The 17874-nt window shown below is 34.5% G+C and overlaps 6 protein-coding genes across 6 annotated transcripts; 3 read left to right on the top strand and 3 right to left on the bottom strand.

Moving 5' to 3' along the window:
- Positions 1-553: 553 nt before the first annotated feature.
- Positions 554-1806, bottom strand: LOC133335603 (peptidoglycan recognition protein-like). The gene is made up of 6 exons (XM_061543913.1): positions 1674-1806; positions 1324-1605; positions 1153-1260; positions 1030-1094; positions 763-974; positions 554-689 (listed from the first exon to the last, which is right to left on the bottom strand). The coding sequence occupies exons 1-6, from the start codon at positions 1804-1806 to the stop codon at positions 554-556; spliced, it is 936 nt and encodes a 311-aa protein (XP_061399897.1).
- A 1084-nt stretch (positions 1807-2890) lies between these two features.
- LOC133335591 (mRNA cap guanine-N7 methyltransferase) lies at positions 2891-5355 on the top strand. Its single transcript, XM_061543904.1, has 3 exons — positions 2891-3917; positions 3988-4140; positions 5276-5355. Exons 1-3 carry the CDS (start codon positions 2891-2893, stop codon positions 5353-5355), a joined length of 1260 nt encoding a protein of 419 aa, XP_061399888.1.
- Positions 5356-5628: 273 nt separating this feature from the next.
- Positions 5629-8211, bottom strand: LOC133335580 (ribosomal RNA processing protein 1 homolog). Its single transcript, XM_061543895.1, has one exon. It carries the CDS (start codon positions 8168-8170, stop codon positions 5672-5674), a length of 2499 nt encoding a protein of 832 aa, XP_061399879.1. The 5' UTR covers positions 8171-8211; the 3' UTR covers positions 5629-5671.
- Positions 8212-9118: 907 nt separating this feature from the next.
- LOC133335572 (probable tRNA(His) guanylyltransferase) lies at positions 9119-10109 on the top strand. Its single transcript, XM_061543883.1, has 2 exons — positions 9119-9333; positions 9397-10109. The coding sequence occupies exons 1-2, from the start codon at positions 9186-9188 to the stop codon at positions 10107-10109; spliced, it is 861 nt and encodes a 286-aa protein (XP_061399867.1). The 5' UTR covers positions 9119-9185.
- A 328-nt stretch (positions 10110-10437) lies between these two features.
- On the bottom strand, positions 10438-10962 carry LOC133335561 (protein Dr1). The gene has a single exon (XM_061543874.1). It carries the CDS (start codon positions 10960-10962, stop codon positions 10438-10440), a length of 525 nt encoding a protein of 174 aa, XP_061399858.1.
- A 2697-nt stretch (positions 10963-13659) lies between these two features.
- Positions 13660-14910, top strand: LOC133335656 (ATP synthase subunit gamma, mitochondrial). The gene is made up of 2 exons (XM_061543968.1): positions 13660-13800; positions 13913-14910. Exon 2 carries the CDS (start codon positions 13946-13948, stop codon positions 14840-14842), a length of 897 nt encoding a protein of 298 aa, XP_061399952.1. The 5' UTR covers positions 13660-13800; positions 13913-13945; the 3' UTR covers positions 14843-14910.
- The last annotated feature ends 2964 nt before the right edge of the window (positions 14911-17874 follow it).

Below are 17874 nucleotides of genomic sequence, written 5' to 3'. Positions count from 1 at the left end.
TTAGGATTATTGACTTCGCTCTAAAATTAACAAAATGGAGGACCTTTGAAAAAAATTTTGGAAAATCGCCGATTTTTTAGCAAAAACCAAGTTAAAAAATATGGAAGATCTTTACCCATTGGCTTTATCCTAGTCCATAGCTATGATAGCTATGCACTCACAGAGAAAAGTGTAAAAATTTGGAATCGATTGGGTCATTAGTTTTTGAGTTATCGTGCCCGCCATTCACAAAAGAGAAAACCTCGTTTAAAGTTTGAGAAGCCCTTTAGCCGTCACTTGATGCTGACATAATAAATCGGATATATCTTCAAGAGTTCTTGAGATTTTCTCTTGAAATTTTGTAGGGACATTCTTGAATTGGGGGGGTCCCTTAAATCAAACTGAGATCTAAAGGGCTTTATATACTTCAGTACAACAATTGTTTGATTTGGAAAAAATATATTGAAAAGAAACATTTCTAATACGTTTAATAACAGTTTTTGGAATTATTTTTGTGATATTATTTTAATTAATTCATTGTTGTTTTAATGTCTAATATAAATATACGTATATTCTAATTACTTATATCATAGAAATGTTCCCATGTTTTAATTTCATCAAATAATTTCTTTCCTGGACTTTCGGAACAAATACACTGTTTGTGGCCCATTAATTTAAAATCCTTAGCCAGATGACCGCCATCAACACCTCTATAATAAAATATAAAAAGCACACATCACAATACGATTATCATCGTATACTCGTATACAATTAAAAACTTACATTTGTAGCAATTTCTTACATGCCTCCAATGCCTTTTCAGTCGGTAATTTAAGCATAAAATTTCCAATAAATGCTATACCAATCGATTTTTTGTTATGACGATATGTATGGGCACCGACAATACCCCAACCTCGGCCTTCGTATACATTTCCATCGCATCCAATTAAAAAGTTATATCCTATATCGCCATATTCTAGGCCAATGTGATAAGCCTAAAAATTAATTATGATATATTTACAAAATTAAAAAGATAAATCAACAACAAACCTGTATACTTTGAATAATATTGATATTTGTCAGCTTATCGTTGGAGCTATTCGAAGCAGTATGACCTGTGCGAAAAGATAAATGAAAAAATAACAACATCTACACAAACATATACAGACCTACATATAATAACAAATTCAGTTGGTTCTTCCAAGTAAAGATGCTCCTCTGCAGGTTCTATTGTTGACCAGCAGTTCCGGGTTATTATTAGATCTGACGTATTCGTCGTATCTGTATATAAAAACGTATACATGAGTTAAATGGTCACATTTGAAATACAAAATTTGCCATTACCATTAGTCACGGATTTTAAAATTATATTTTTATTTTCAGTGTCACTGTTTTGCTTTGTTATATTCTCCCTTTTTTGATAGTCGCTATTGTGATCAAGTTTTACTATAAGATCACCTTTAATCTTAACAATGTTACCCACTACCACATTTGAGGAGTTATTTATGCTAATATCGCCAAAGGAAGGCGATGGCAACTGACTAAAAATTCTCTCCAAATTTGTTATATTTTCACTTGCAAGCAATTCGGAAACATTTCTATAATTTCCATCGTCATCTTCGGTAGCTGAAAAATAAAAAAACATACATACATATATAAATTAATTATTTCAATCATTTTAAAATTCAATTTACTTGCTGATTCACAAACACTGGATTCATCTACAGAATCTATAAATGATTCCGTATCACTATGGTCGTTTAACAGCCATTTCTTTGTATTTTCTAAACTCAATGCTAATGTTTCTTGAGAAGAGTAGGATGTCATTTTTTTCTTCTAATATTTTTTTTATTAATCCTTATTTATTGAAAAATTGATCTGCTTTCTGTGATCAAAAAAATGTAATATATATGTTTTCTTAATCAAATTATATGTGACGAAGTAAATGTGCTTCCCCTAAAGGGGAATTTTAAAGTCTGATGCATGTCATTAGCTACGTTACCACTTTTCAAAGAATTTTAATTTAGGGGAAACGTTAAACAATGCTTAATACTTATATTATTTGCCTACATATTTAATTTACCCACTGTACAACATGAAGCTAATTCGTTCATAATTAAAATAATATATAGTCTGTTCCAGTAATTTTTTAATAGTAAAACTAGTAAAAGGGAAACATTTCAAAATTACTGTCAGAGTACAGAATAATTTGAAAAGTTCGGGAATGCAAATCTAGTAAATATGCCAATATTCGAAGGAAATACTTCAAAATCGACATAACAGCCAATCAGAAGTTGGCATTCCTGTTTACCATTTTTACTCGGACAATTTTTTCGAGTAAAAAATTTAAAAGAGAACGCAATTTCGTTTTGTGTTGTCTTAAATTTGGTTCAATGTTTTACCAGTTTTGTGGGTTCAGGAACGGGTTTCGGGTAAAAAGTTGTACAACTTGTAAAATTAGTAGGTTCTGGGACGGAACTAATATTGAAAATGGTGTGAAATAAAGAAGATATTAATGGCTTCTGGGGAGAATATCAATAGTCTTCCCTGCCTTACCCCTTGGTGGACAATGCCATATTTTCCCACAAATAAATAGTTGTTTTTATAAAAACAACAAATTGCGATTCAGTCTGACTATTTTACAAAAACAAAATACAAATGGTAATCCTAATAACCCGCCAACACCACATTTATTTCAATTATAGTGCGAAGTTGTCACAAATAAACTAAAATCTGGCAACCTTGAATACAAATTTCAGTAGTCGCCGCTAATTGTCACGACGGCTCGTTTTTATTTTGTTTATGCCAAGGCCTATACGTTTAGCCAGAGTGATAATATAAAATAAATTAAGAAATATAGTAAAACAATTAATACACATATAAAAAATTAAATAATATTTAAAAAGAAATAATGAGTGAGTCTGAATCGGCACAAGAGTTTCAAGCCTCACGACTAGAAGACAGCAGTAGCGAAGATGACACAGATATGCATGCATCTGTACAGCATCAACAGGAACAGGACGAAGACGAATGTCCCCCGGCCAGCAATGCGGCGGCAGCTAACACGGAATACGATGAAGATGCCTGGAGAGAAGATGCCGATGGTGAATCAGAAAATCCACCAGTTGATGGTAATATGCGAGTGGTTGCGTCCCATTACAATGAACTCAAAGAATCCGGCAGAAAAGAGCGTGTGAAGTCACGTATCTTTCACATGCGAAATTTTAACAACTGGATAAAATCCCAACTAATATCAGAATATTTGAAACGCATCAAAGAGAATCAACGTATGGGTGATCCTATGCGTGTTTTGGACATGTGCTGCGGCAAGGGAGGCGATTTACTCAAATGGGAAAAGGGCATGATAACACACTTGATATGCACAGATATTGCCGAGGTTTCCGTGGAACAGTGTAAGAAACGTTATGACGACATTTTGCGCAGAGCAGAAAAATCAAAATTCGCCCACAAATTTACGGCCGAGTTTTTTGCATGTGACTCGACCCTGGTGCGGCTGCGGGAACGTTTCAAGGATCCATCGTTAAAATTGAATTTGGTTTCGTGTCAATTTGCTTTTCACTACTCCTTTGAGTCGTTGACACAAGCCGATTGTATGGTTCGTAATGCAGCTGAATGTTTGCAACCTGGCGGTTTCTTTATAGCGACAATTCCCGATGCATTTGAAATCATGAAACGTTTACGGGCCTCTGAAAATGGTCGCAGTTTCGGAAATGAAGTATACAATATTGAATTTTGTTCGGATACAAATCCACCACCATTTTTCGGTGCCAAATATCAATTTCATTTAGAAGGTGTTGTCGATTGTCCAGAATTTTTGGTACACTTTCCCACATTGGAGAAATTGTGTCGCAAATATGGTTTAAAATTGGAAAGGAAGACAACATTTGCCGATTACTATAAGGAGAATGCGGAGAAGGGTATGGCAATAAGGAGATATGAAAATGAGATATAAATTTGGATGAATATTTTGTTGTTGTTTGTATATAGGTCGTAATCTGCTACAGCGAATGAATGGATTAGAGACAGTTTATGCAAATCGTGTTGGAAACGATGACCAGTATGAACATATCAAACGTACTGTTAAAGGCAATACAGGAAGACCGTATGGTTCACTTTCGAAATGTGAATGGGAAGCAACAAGTAAGTAGAAATAATAATAAGAAAAATGATACTGTTAAGATTTATGAAGACAACAGAGGTTGCATTGGGATGTCAAATAATTTTGAAAGCAAACGAGCCAAGCACCACGTAGACATAAAACATAATTTCTACAGAGATCACGTCAGAAATGGAACAATACCCGGGAACAATTAGCAGATGTTTTACCAAGTCCATAGATGTTGGACGCTTTTCAAAATTACGTGGTGAACTTGGACAAACGATTGAGAGGGGGTGTTGTGATAATGTTAGGTTTGGGGATGTGCAGTCACAAATGTGGCTGCAGCACTCTGAGACCAACTGGTCCATTGTGATCATCCATAAAAGGTATGGAGAGATCTGTAGAGGAGAAGAAAAGGGGGGATAGAAGAAATGAGAAAAATGAAGAAGCTAAGAAAACAAGAAAGTATGAGGAGTTAGGTAAGTAGTTTCGATGACTATAGAAAATTCGGACAGAAATATTACGTTCTAAGGTTGCACTTTCCCAACCACTTAAGGTTTCTAATGATGTTGTAGATTAAAGCAGGTTCCATAGTTGAATAGAAGCTTAGATATGGTGGAAAGTATGCACCCAGTAGACTGTGACTGGATTTCAGCTTTAGACAGGTTCAACTGTGAGTTTGTTCATTTGGTTGACAGAGTCGGCCAGATAGATCTTGAAACTTTGCACCTAGGTTCGTTGTGCCAGAATTCATTGACTCGTTCGTCGAAGAACGCATCAAAGTTCCGAAAAAAGTGACAGATGGGTGGTTTGATTGAGCCCTCGATTGCTAGATCTGTAGATTGAGGTCGGCGTCTAGCTAATTCGTCAGCATTTTCATTACCCGTGATGTCACAGTGGTACCCAACACAGCCGATAGCTGTATGAAAACTTTCGGGGGTGTTGTGATAAACTATTTTTTATGTTCAATTCAGTTGAATTTACTTTTTTCCTTCAAATAAAACTGTTTAACTAAATTATTCATCCGGTGTAGTTCTATACATAAAAGTATAAGATTAAGTGTGTGCTCGTTTATTTGTTGGTGTGTTTTTTAACAAACTGTTCGATTGTGATTTTTTCAAATTTTGAAACTTTCTCTAAACATAAATAATAAATGTCCCGTTTTCTTCTTTTCAGCCCTCTACCTCGTTTGTGCTTTCCGTAAATGTAAAAATACTTGGGATGCTCAAGGAAGACCTGTGTTCGAGTTTGATTGACCAGTTTCTGGTAAATGCCACCACCACCACTCAAACAAAAACACACAACTATAACAACTAAGCGTTACATCGAAAACAAGCTAAACATTTTTTTTGTTATACAAATAATAAATTACAAAAAGGCAAAAGTGTAATAAGTTTTTAATGTTTTTTTCTTTTTATTAATGAATGCAAGTCAGATCTACCTAATTAAAAAATGGTTTTTATTTCTTAAAAAAACGTTCTATAAGTTGTTTGTTTTTTTCTTTTTCTTTAATTAAAATTAACAAAAAAAATTGACTTATTTTTTAAAAAACGATAGTTTTCGGCAACAATATCAAATTGTGTCATTAAGTAATTTCAAACCGATCTTCTTTTTGTAAAATGGATTTATGGGACTGGGCATGGCGTTAGGTTTCAACAGACCCTTGCCTGGTTTCTTTTTAGCATCATATGGTATATTGGGTGAACTTTTAATTTGCTGTATATATTCGGCAGGATTCTGTGAAGTATTGTGCTTGAGGGCGATTTTGACACGTTTCGTACCACCTGGAGTGCTAGGTGTATTTGCCGTCGACAGCGATAATTTTTTCGAGTTCAACGGTGTTGATTGTTGACTGGCACTAAGACGACTTTTGGCCAAAGGATTCACAACCAAATCGGCATTGGCTTTCTTCAGCTGTAATTTGCGTGATGGTAGAAAATATTCAATTTCACCTTCTCCCAATGGTTCATCCCATTCGTTAAGCGGTGTTGATGTTAACGATTTTTGTGACTTCTTACTTTTGGGTGTGATCTGTTCATCGGGATCGGAAATTTTCAAAACTTTTGGTTCCTTAGGTTTGGCTTTTGGTGTTTCGGGTAAGCCATCGGAAATTTTTAAAACTTTTGTCTGTTTTACAGAAGTATTTGGCGAGCCATTAAATGTTGTGGCGGCGGCGGTGGGTACATTTTTTGATTCATCCTCTTCTTGTTTTGCCTTTTTTGTTTTCTTATTCAGTTTTGCATCTCCACCATTTGCGGCCGCCTTCTCGTTTGTATCATTTTCTTTGACCTTTTTGGATTTTTTATTTTCAATATTTGTTGTTGAGTTATTCTCCTTGCCATTATCGTTTTCTTCTTCTTCTTGAGCAAGACTTTCATTGATTTTCTTGGATTTTTTATTCGATTTCTTTTCACCATTTGTCAAGCTGTTATCCAAACGTTTTAATTTCTTCTGGGGTTCATCATCATCATCACCAGCGACACCATTTTCTGTTCCACCTTGTGCGAGCAGTTTTTGTTTTTTAGTCTTCTTCGTCGTGACCTTTTGGTTGGTATCATCATTTTCTTTTTCTGTAATATTTTCAAGCTTCTTTGCCTTCTTGGGTTTTATATCCGACTCATCCAGTTCTTCTTCCAGCCATCCAGCCATAAATGCCTTTTGAGACTTTTTCCTTCTTTCAACCAAATAGTCCTTTGGCAATGCCTTTTCCAATTTCTGTTCATAATTACTTTCATCGATTTCGTCGTAATTCAAAGACTTCAAAAGCTTTCTACGTTTGCGTTTGGTTAGCTGTTTTAGTTTCCTATCGACTCCATATAATTCATTCTCCAAATTTTCTAATTGCTTGATTTTGTCCTTAATTAGGGGCACCTCTGATTTCTGTTCAAATCTTGGCATTGTCTTAATACCCAATGGGAATTCACCATTTTGGTATGTCTTGAAAGTGTCTACAAGTTTTCTCAGCACCTTGCGGCGTTTTGTGGCACACTCCTCCTTATAGAGGAAGGTTTCCAAATCATTAATAATTGGTGCAGCATCTAAGGGCAATACTGGCATAAATACGTCCACATTACCAGCACGTGGATCTAAGTGTTTGTTTTGATTGTTTTCGTCTTCTTCTACCTCCTCTTGATTTTCATCCTCGTTTTCTTCTTCGTCGGCATTTTCTTCTTCCGAGTCCTCACACTTTTCCAAATCATCAATGTGTTTGGTGGGGAAACCCATTTCTTTCCAGGCATTGTACTTGTCCGAGTATTCCCTACCCAGATCACTTTGGTATAGCAAATGATAGAACACCCTGGTACGGCAATGTGAAATTAGCTGGTAGTCCTTCTGAGTGGTGGTGAACGCAACAAATGGCTTCACAAAAAGTGCCACTTGCTCTGCCGAAATATCGCCCTCGGAGACCTTGGCCAATTCCTCAAAGAAAATATCCAAATAATGCATGGTCAAACCTTTGGCCGTCACATTTTCGAATAAAACCGTTTCGGTGGCATGTTTATTGAATATTTCCACGGCTTCTTTGCCCCATTTGCTGGCTTTCAATATTTTGAACATATAACGCAGCATACGACGGGTCAACATCATAAATTTATCAATGCGCCACTGATCTATGCCAAACCAATGAATACACATTGTGCTGAGGAAAGCACCAAAGAAATTCACACTCAACTCCAAGTTGCCCTCGAAGCACTCCAGCAGTTTGCCATACTGTTCGGCCAGATCTTCCTGCACCAACGGCTTATCGGAATACCACATATTATAGTAGAGACCTTTCCAAATTCTCATGAAATCTTCCTGTTGGAAGGGGAAGGATGATTGGGCGCGTAGCTGCAACCATTTGCGCAACTTTTTCATTTGCTTATTCCTTTTGTTCAGATCGTTGCATGCTAGGGATTTGACAATTTTCACTTCTTGAGCAATAATTTTGATTTCTTTTTGCATTTCATCCTGTTGTTCGGCATTTTCTCCGGCACCGCCTTCATCGTCCGATTGCAATTCTCCATCATCGATTTGTTCGGCATTGAACAGTTCACGTTTAGGTTTTTTAACCTGGCTCATTACTACCATTATTTTTTGGACTGGGCCAGTTAATATGTAAATATATTTTTATTTATACGAAAAAAAAAAACAAGGAGTTTTATTTAGACACGGCTACTAACACGTGTTCTACACCACACAAAAAATCAATACAATAAAAATCTGTTAAAAGTTGGGTATTTACGATGAAGAGTTGCCACAGCTGACAAAATGCTCAATGCAGGGCAGACAAAATCGAAGATATTTTTTACAGAATTGACATTTTATATTGTTTTCGATTTTCCATTTATAAATTTGAAAAGTTTGATGACGGCAATATACAAATTAAACAATTTTAAAGTGTTAACCTCTTTATAACACATCTTCAAAGTTTACACAGCATTAAAAAAATATTATTGAAAACAAAGTATGTCTTAGGACGAACCTGTTGAAATGTGCGAAAATCGATTTAGATTTTTATGTAACTACCATATAAAGTTTCACTTTGTTTATTCGATTTATACGAAAATTTCATATTGAATTGATTTCAAAATGGCATGTGTTAAGGTTTGTAAAATCGGTTCAGAATTAGGTATACTTTAGCGACTATATATCACCAGTCCTGAGATTTGACGATGTAGAAGACGTTATCCCTAGTAGAGACGACTGGAAACGTAGCAATCCTCATCTGGCTTTCTATACAGACGGATCCAAAATTGAAGAAGGTACGGGGGCAGGTGTCTACTGTGAAAGGCTAAGCCTTGAGCTTTTTGGGTACAAGGACACTGTGACATCACGGGTAAATTTATAGAAATCTTTTAACCAGTTTTGGTATACATATTTAAAAACACTACTTTTTTGAAACACTGTGCACGAATCTCTTGTTCGGCTACCACATTTCAATAAACAACAAAAATCAGCTGTTTATTTTGGAATACTTCACAAGCCACGTTTGTTTATTACTTCTTATGTTATTCAAATAAAATTAATGATTTCATCAATTAAATTATTGAAATCAATACAAGTGCAATTGAAAACTAAACGATTTTTTAACATTGGAATCTCCATGGCCTGCAGTCGATATGAATATGTCAAGGATTATGAGAAAGATGACAGTATACTACCGAATGTTTGGATTGTGATTCGTGTTGATGGTAAAGGTTTTCACAAGTTCTCCAAGGTGCATGATTTTGAGAAACCAAATGATTCAAATGGTAAGTCCTGACCTATTTTTTTGTCTCATTACTTTTATTAAAAAAAAAACATTATTCTTTCAGCCTTGAATTTAATGAACAATGCCGCTCAAACGGTTATGGAAGAATTTCGTGATATTATTTTATCCTATGGACAAAGTGATGAATATTCATTTGTATTTCGCAAGGAGGCAGACGTGTTCAATCGAAGATCTTCTAAACTGTTGTCGTATGTAACGAGTTTGTTCACCTCGTCGTATGTCATGAACTGGCCCAATTGGATGGGTGACAAAACGCTTCAATATCCACCATGTTTTGATGGCCGAGTTGTACTATATCCGTCCGATCAAAATCTTAGAGATTATTTGAGTTGGCGACAGGCAGATGTACACATTAACAATTTGTATAATACAGCATTTTGGAATTTAGTATTAAAGGCTGGTTTAACTAATCAGCAGGCGGAAGCAGAATTAAGGGGTACATTTTCGGCAGATAAAAATGAATTACTATTTTCGCGATTTGGTATAAATTACAATAGTCTACCAGCTATGTACCGCAAAGGTACAATTTTGTTAAGAAAAAAGGTGTCCATAAATGATGACAACGCTAAAAGACAATTAATAGTACCCATACACGATGATCTAATAAGGGAGAAGTTTTGGAAGACACACAGTGAACTGTTGGGAAAATATAAACCTGGCGATTATGACAATGTGGAAAGCAGCGAAACAAAAAATTATCCTGAATTGATTGCAAGACAAATAGAAAAAATAATGTTAAATGTTAAAGAAAGCTAGCATAGTTTAACCATTTTATAAATAAATAATTTAAAGTGTGTGTTCGTTTCATTGAAATATGAATCTGTTTAATTTTTACATCTTAAGGTATGTAATCACAACAACAAAGAAATCATTTGTATCCCTGACAATGAATGACACACCAACTGTTATTTATTTACAAAATTAAGACTTTATTGAAATGACCTCTTTACAACTTAGTAAAATGTGATTTCTACATAATCGTTCGTTCTCTTATATCAAAAACATTTTTTTCGTAAATTTATTTAAAAAAAATATAGTAAATCTACTTCTTAGTATTAGTCATTCTTAATGGTAGACGTACTCTCTAATAATCATCATCGTCCCCCTCATCATAATCATCGTGCATTGATCGACTTTGTTGTACCGACGATGCTTGCAGACTCATCCATTGCTGCTGCTCCTCTTGAGCTTGTTCTTCGCGTGCCTTTGCAAATAGTTCTTGCTGTTGTCTCAGTAACTCCTCCTCGGGTATGCCCAAATTTTCAAGACGCGTACTCTGGCGACGACGTTTTGCTGCAACTTCTTTACAATCGTTCAGCACTGCTTCAGCTTCTTGTTTATAATCTTTGAATCCCAAGCGATCCAATGCTTCGAGAACATGTTCAGCATTTATTGTTTTCTTATTTCGAACATTACACACTTCATTGGCTTCGGAACTAATAAGATGTATAAATTCCGAACAACAATTCAGTAGAAGTTCTCGACTTTCGTTGGCGACACGTACAGACGGAACCAATTCTTTGATTATTTTGTTGATGCTGGCACGTGGTAATGTTAATTCATCATCTTCCGATGGAGGTGGACACAATTCATCTTGGGGATTGCTCATATTAGGATAAATAAATTGAAAACCTTATTTGTATTCTTATAGAATTTTCTAAGTTTCCAAACAAATAAATCAACTGAAATGTTTACATATATGCTTCTTGATTATAGCATAGGATTTAATCGATTTATCGATAAGTCTAAAATCGATTAAAATTTTTTTGCGATATAAGGTTAAGGGTGCTATACACTCACCGTTATTTTGTGTAAATAAACATGTTAATCATCCAATTTAATATTTTTGTTTCAGAATCTAATTTGAAATGACTTCTAATTTCAAATATAATATAGTAAAAAATCGTAGATTCTTGCAGTACGGGAACATATCATTATTTCCAGAAGAACGCAGTAAAAATCATTTGCATTTCAATCTGAATATATTTCAGTTGAATTTCAATTTATTTGACATGGTATTCAAATAAATACATACACAAATTATTAGTATGTTCCCAATCTACAAGAATCTACAAGATTTTACTATTTTCTTCGTTATTATAAAGGAAAATACTTAATCGAAGTAAAAAATGATAAGACCATATGTTTTTTTTTTATTTTATAGAACAGCCTCCGTTGAGGAAAAATTGTAATCAGATGTTAGGTATGCCCTACTTTGTAAAAATTATACCATGGCTTAACCCAATATTTATACCAAATATATGGTCCGTTCCATTGCAATAATCTTTATGGAATTTATATATCAATTTCAAATAAAATTAAATATAAATTCCATAAAATGTTACGCATGACGATTGGCAAAGTCAACAAATTAAAAAAAATATTTTTTCTTAAGCTCACATTGTTCTCAAGATTTAACAAAGAATGTTGCAATTTATATTTATAGGTTTTATAGGCAGGGAGTGTTTTGCCACAGGACACAAGATGTGCGTACATTTCGAAGGAAGTTATTTTCATTTAAATTTTGAAAGCGGAATGTTGTCAAAAGCAAATTTATGAAAAAATTGGACACATATGACTGCATGAGACTACCTTGTATAGTTATGCCATGCGTGCACAGCTGGAATAATTTTTATTTATTTGAATTTTGCCTCTATGGTAATGTGACCATACGTCACTCTTTTTTAGAGGACAATCATCTATTTGAACTGGCTGTCATCTGTTAAATCTGTGTCCTCTGTCATATTTTTCTATAATCTGCCGTCATTGTCATCTATATATTTATAAAACATTCATAATAGTTCTAATTGAGTAACAAATTTCCCTATAATTATTATTAATTATTACAACGTTATACGGCATTTACATTAGAACTTTTTACAGGGTTAACCTACTTTATGAGGATTTATTTGGTATATATTCAAAGGAATTGAAAATTTAAACCCACTCGATTTAACCAAATCCGGTTCAATGTAAACGACCTTTTACCTAAATTGCAACGAGGCGTATAAAAATTTTCATTTTCCCACTATGGCAAATGTTTTGTACGGCCGTATTACCCAAATACGTCAAATCCATACCACCTAGCGAACTAAAATAAATCGCGAAACTAAATTAAAAAATTATAAAATCTGTGCAAATATTTCACATTCTTATTGAACATTTTATAACTTCTTTTTGATTTGTTTTTATTTTCAACAAAAGAGAAAAATAAAACTATGTTCTTTAATAGTTGAATTTTTCCAACTTTGAAAATTCGTATGTAAAGGTACGTTTAGATTTACGAGATCCACTCGATCTCAAATGTCATTTCCATTACTTATACGTCAAATATAATCCACTGGATTTTTGAACAGGATTAACGTGAAGTATACACAATGGAATTGACATTTGTGAACGAGTGGATTTTGTAGTCTAAACGTAGTAGTCTAAAAGCGGATTTCGTAAATCTAAACGTACCTTAAGTAAATCCAATTGTATGTTTTATGCAAATACTATTAATTTTATTAAAAATATATATTTTTTACTTTTTGTCATCTATTTTAATTTTCAAAGTCTGGTCCCCTTACGTAAGGGCGATGCTTGTTTAAATGATTGTTATGTGTGTTTTTCTCTTTCGAGCCGAGGTTATTGGAAGAAGTTTTCTAATGAAAAGGAAACCCAGAAAAAATCGATAACATTTTTGTTTTTCGTAAAATGTTCTATTTGCAGTAATTCTATGTTTAGTATAAATTAATCTCTTCCATAACCTTCAAGAATATACAAATTTGTACTACAATAACTATTTTTCACTTATGAGATCGGAAAAAATAAAAATAAAAGATTCTTGCAGTATGGGAACATAACCACAATTTTCGAAATCGCTCAGGATTACATTAAAAAACATACACATAGACTCCTGCATAATTTAATGGTTTGATAATTAATACATAAAAATAAATACTCCTTCATCGGTACGGTGTCCAACAAAAATAAACAAATTATTCAAAAAACAAACACACCTATTGTAAAAAACTATGAAATCACTACGTCTATTACGTCGCCTTTACGTTCTACTCTTATTTTGGCAGCCAAGTGCAATGCTGTGCAATCGTTCATGAAAAACGTCAAAATACACAGCTGTAACAGAAGGTATTTTTAGTTTTAGTAGTAAATATTTCGAGTTTCGTTTATTATAACATCTTAATGTAAGTTCTATTTATTCGTAAGTAAATCATTTTTTTTGTTTTCCTATTTTATGCATAGAAACAATGTCTACATTCAATATTAAATTCAGAACATTTCACTTCCATAAACACACTTCACCGTTAGCCGGCTTGACATTTGACAGCAGATATTTTGCAAATTTTTTTTATTTGCCAAAAATATCATCTCTGACATTACCACCTATCTGACTTACATAAGAGTAGCCTCTGTCAGTGTGTCAGTCGTGTCGTGAAAAATTCTGGTAAAAAAAATTCCAATCGGTGTTTTGCATAATCAAAGAATTTTTTTTGTGTGTGTTTGGAAAAGAAAATTATCTAATTGAGTGAATTTAATTTTGTTTTATTGCATTTCAGCATACCACACGGAACCTTCGAGCGATTAACAAAATGTTTTCCCAACGTGCTGCAACTTTATTGGTCCCTTTGGCCGTTGAGGCTACTTTGCAGGCCCAGCAACAGCGTGGTATGGCCACTTTGAAAGCCATTTCCATTCGCTTGAAGTCCGTTAAGAACATTCAGAAGATTACGCAATCCATGAAGATGGTATCAGCTGCCAAGTACTCGCGTGCTGAACGTGACTTGAAGGCTGCTCGCCCCTATGGTCTGGGTGCCCAACAGTTCTTCGAGAAGACCGAAATCCAATCGGACGATAAGGCCGAACAAAAGAAATTGTTCATTGCCATGACCTCTGATCGTGGTTTGTGCGGCGCTGTCCATACCGGTGTTGCTCGTTTCATCCGTAACGAAATGATGAAGGACTCCTCCAACACCAAGATCATCTGTGTCGGTGACAAGTCCCGTTCCATTTTGTCCCGTCTCTATGGCAAGGACATTTTGTTCGTCGCCAATGAAGTTGGCCGTTTGCCACCCACCTTCATTGATGCTTCTCGCATCGCTCATGAAGTTATGAAGTGCGGTTATGACTTCACCGAAGGCAGCATCGTCTACAACCGTTTCAAGTCCGTTGTGTCGTACCAATGCTCCACACTGCCCATCTTCAGCTCAAACACAGTCGAAAAGTCCGACAAATTGGCTGTCTACGACTCCTTGGATGCCGATGTCATCCAAAGCTATTTGGAATATTCCCTTGCTTCCCTCATCTTCTACACCATGAAGGAGAGCGCCTGCTCCGAGCAATCGTCCCGTATGACTGCTATGGACAACGCTTCCAAGAACGCCGGTGAAATGATTGAGAAGTTGACATTGACATTCAACCGTACCAGACAGGCTGTCATTACCCGTGAATTGATTGAAATTATCTCTGGTGCTGCTGCCTTGGATTAAACATCCAATATTGCTGTTACTAGCCAGCCTTAGGCATAATAATAATACAAATACAATTCGAAGAAAAATCCACAAAACATAATTTTAAACGAATTCCAAATTCGAAAATTACCATTCAGTACCGAAACATTGATCGCCCATGATGATGGCGCTATCATGTTATGGTTAATTACAAATAAATGAAGTTATATTCACATGAAAAACAAACAATAAGAAAATATACTTGAGTTATCACCACGTAAAGTTTAAATAAATGTACTGATGAAATGTGTAATACACGATAAAGAAAAACAACAACAATAATTTAAATTTGCATTATTTTCAATTGTGTGGCAAGAGGAAAATGCAAGATGTGGTAGGGTATTATTATCAGTGTCCCTATTTTATCTAAGTGCATAATTTTTGGCGGTCTATCTGCTGGTGGTGGGTAGTATTTAATGTTTAATCTAAACAAATTGAAATTGTGTTATAAGTGACATTATTATTATATAAGACATGCCGATATAATGGGATAGTATATTGTGTTTTATTAGTGTTATTAATTTTTCGCTCAAAAGTTCCAATTAATACAAATTGTATTTTATAAAATCCATCAGATTTTTTTAAAACATGAAAGTAATGTCGGGACTTAAGTTATAATGTAGTTATATCCCATGATTGGAATTTTTTATCAAAATATGATAATGTGTGAAGTAAGAACTCCCAATGGAATTTATCTTAATTTGTATACCCCTTACTAGAGGGTGGCATGAAAAAGACTGAAGGATTAAAAATGGTTATATCTTTTTTTATTTTTAATAATTTTTTTGTCTCTTGTGGGTTATTTACTGGTTTTTGGAGATAAATCATGGCTGCATATGTTTAGAAACGCGTCAAAAACATTTTATTTTTTTATTCTTCTGGAAGGTCAATTATTACAACTCAACTAAATTATCGTTGTCATTTTAATGTCCGAACAGCACCCAGTCACAACATGATTAGGAACTTAGTCTCCCGTTTTGAGGAACATGGAAGAGTGTTAGATCTTCCAGGAAGAGGAAGAGGTCGATCTCTGCGCAATGAAGCAGTTGTGGAGACTGTACGACAGAGTGTAAACGAAGATCTCTACTCGTCGTCGTTGTACTCAATTGGGAATCTATTTCTATTTACTTCAATTTTAACATGTATATCCAGATAATCTCCAGAACATCCCTGCAAAGAATTTTGAAGGGGGAACTCAAATTGTTTCCGTATAAAATTCAAATGGTACAGCAACTGCTCCCCCAAGACCATCAGGCACGCCTGCAATATGCTATTCAAAAAATTTACTGAAATTTTGATTTTGCTTGGCCTCCACGTTCACCAGATTTACCCAGACTTTTTTGTGGCGCTATTTGAAGGGAGTTGTGTTTATCAATAAACCGCAAACAATTCAGGAGCTTAAGCACAACCTTCAAGCAGAAATAAGCAACTTGGAACCAGAAACTCTACGGGCAGTAATGGAAATTGCTGTTAAAAGAGCCAATTTTATTTGCAAGAAAATTTATGCTATTTGAGAGATGTTATATTTCACACTTAAATGTAAAAAAATTCCATGAATTAAATATTTAAAAACATAAAAAAAATCTATAAAAAAAAACTAAAAAAATATAGCCCTTTTTGGACCACCCTGTATAAAGGGGAAATGTTCACCGGAGTCTTCAAAAGTTGTATCGGAATAAAATTCAAGGTCGATTTATCGCCATGTCATATTGCAACATTTAAAACAGAATTTTGGACATATTATATTACTCATAGGATTTTTGGTATTAAAAACCTGCATAACACTACCGTTGAATAACAGAATGGAACAACAAAGTAAATAAAAATGGTCTTATTGTCGGAACTTTTGGAATCCCAATCCCCGTTAGTATAAAACTCCTCTCCCTGTGATAAACATTTTTCTGAGAGGTGTCAATCAAATAAAATTGACGCGTTTCGTGCAACTCGAAAGATATATAGGGACTTTGGTGTACCATTTAAAATATATGGGAGCTATATCTAAATCTTAGCACATATCATTCTAGACTCGATTCAGTACACTATGCCAAATTTCGTGCAAATAGAAAGAAATATAGGGGCTTTGGTACACTATTTACATAAAATCGGACCAATATATATATGGGACCTATATCTAAGTCTCAACTGATTTTCACGAAACTTAGCACACATCATTCTAGAGTCAATTCGGTATGCTATACCAAATTTCGTGCAAATCGAAAGAAATACAGCGACTTTACATTAAATCGGATGAAAATATATATGGGAGCTATATCTAAATCTCGAAACTCGAAAGATTTATATGGGACCTATATCTAAATCCGATCATTCTAGACTCGATTCAGTACGCTTTACCAAAATTCGTGCAAATCGAAAGAAATATAGGGGATTTGGTACACCATTAACATGAAATCGGACGAAAATATATATGGTAGCTATATCTAAATCTGAACCGATTTTCACGGAACTTAGCACACATCATTCTAGACACAATTTAGTACCCTATGCCAAATTTTGTGTAAATCGAAATGTAATGCATCATTTACATTAAATCGAACGAAAATATATATGGGAGCTATATCTAAATCTGAACAGATTTTTCTCAATTTCGATAGGGTTCGTCTTTGGAGTGGACCAACGGGTCCATACCATTTTGTGAGGGAGGTATCACGAGGAGCGGACAGATATTCCACATCTTCAAACTTCATGAAGGTTTGGAAGAAATATTAAGATGTGCAAAGTTTGAATGAAACCACGAAATGGATAACCCTGTACTTACCTTCTTCTTCATATATCATTGTATTAGAGTTAGCCTTTCCACGGGGCTTAGTTGTAAAATAGATCGAATAAAAATGTTCCAAAAATTGTCTCATTTATACTGACTATCAAAATAGAAAATCAAATCGAACTTTCCCAAACATGCATAATAAAACACAAGCATTTTAAAACAGTCTATCGATACTTTTGCGTATATTGAAAATAAAAAACACATGATATTAATTATTTTTTCAAGT

This window comes from Musca vetustissima, unplaced genomic scaffold (assembly GCF_032173495.1).
Source record: "Musca vetustissima isolate MV318-11 ecotype Yass unplaced genomic scaffold, APGP_CSIRO_Mvet_v1 utg15627, whole genome shotgun sequence".
Classification (NCBI taxonomy): Eukaryota; Metazoa; Arthropoda; class Insecta; order Diptera; family Muscidae; genus Musca; species Musca vetustissima.
The sequence above is the reverse complement of the archived record's forward strand: the minus strand, read 5'-3'. Positions and strand labels throughout refer to the sequence as shown.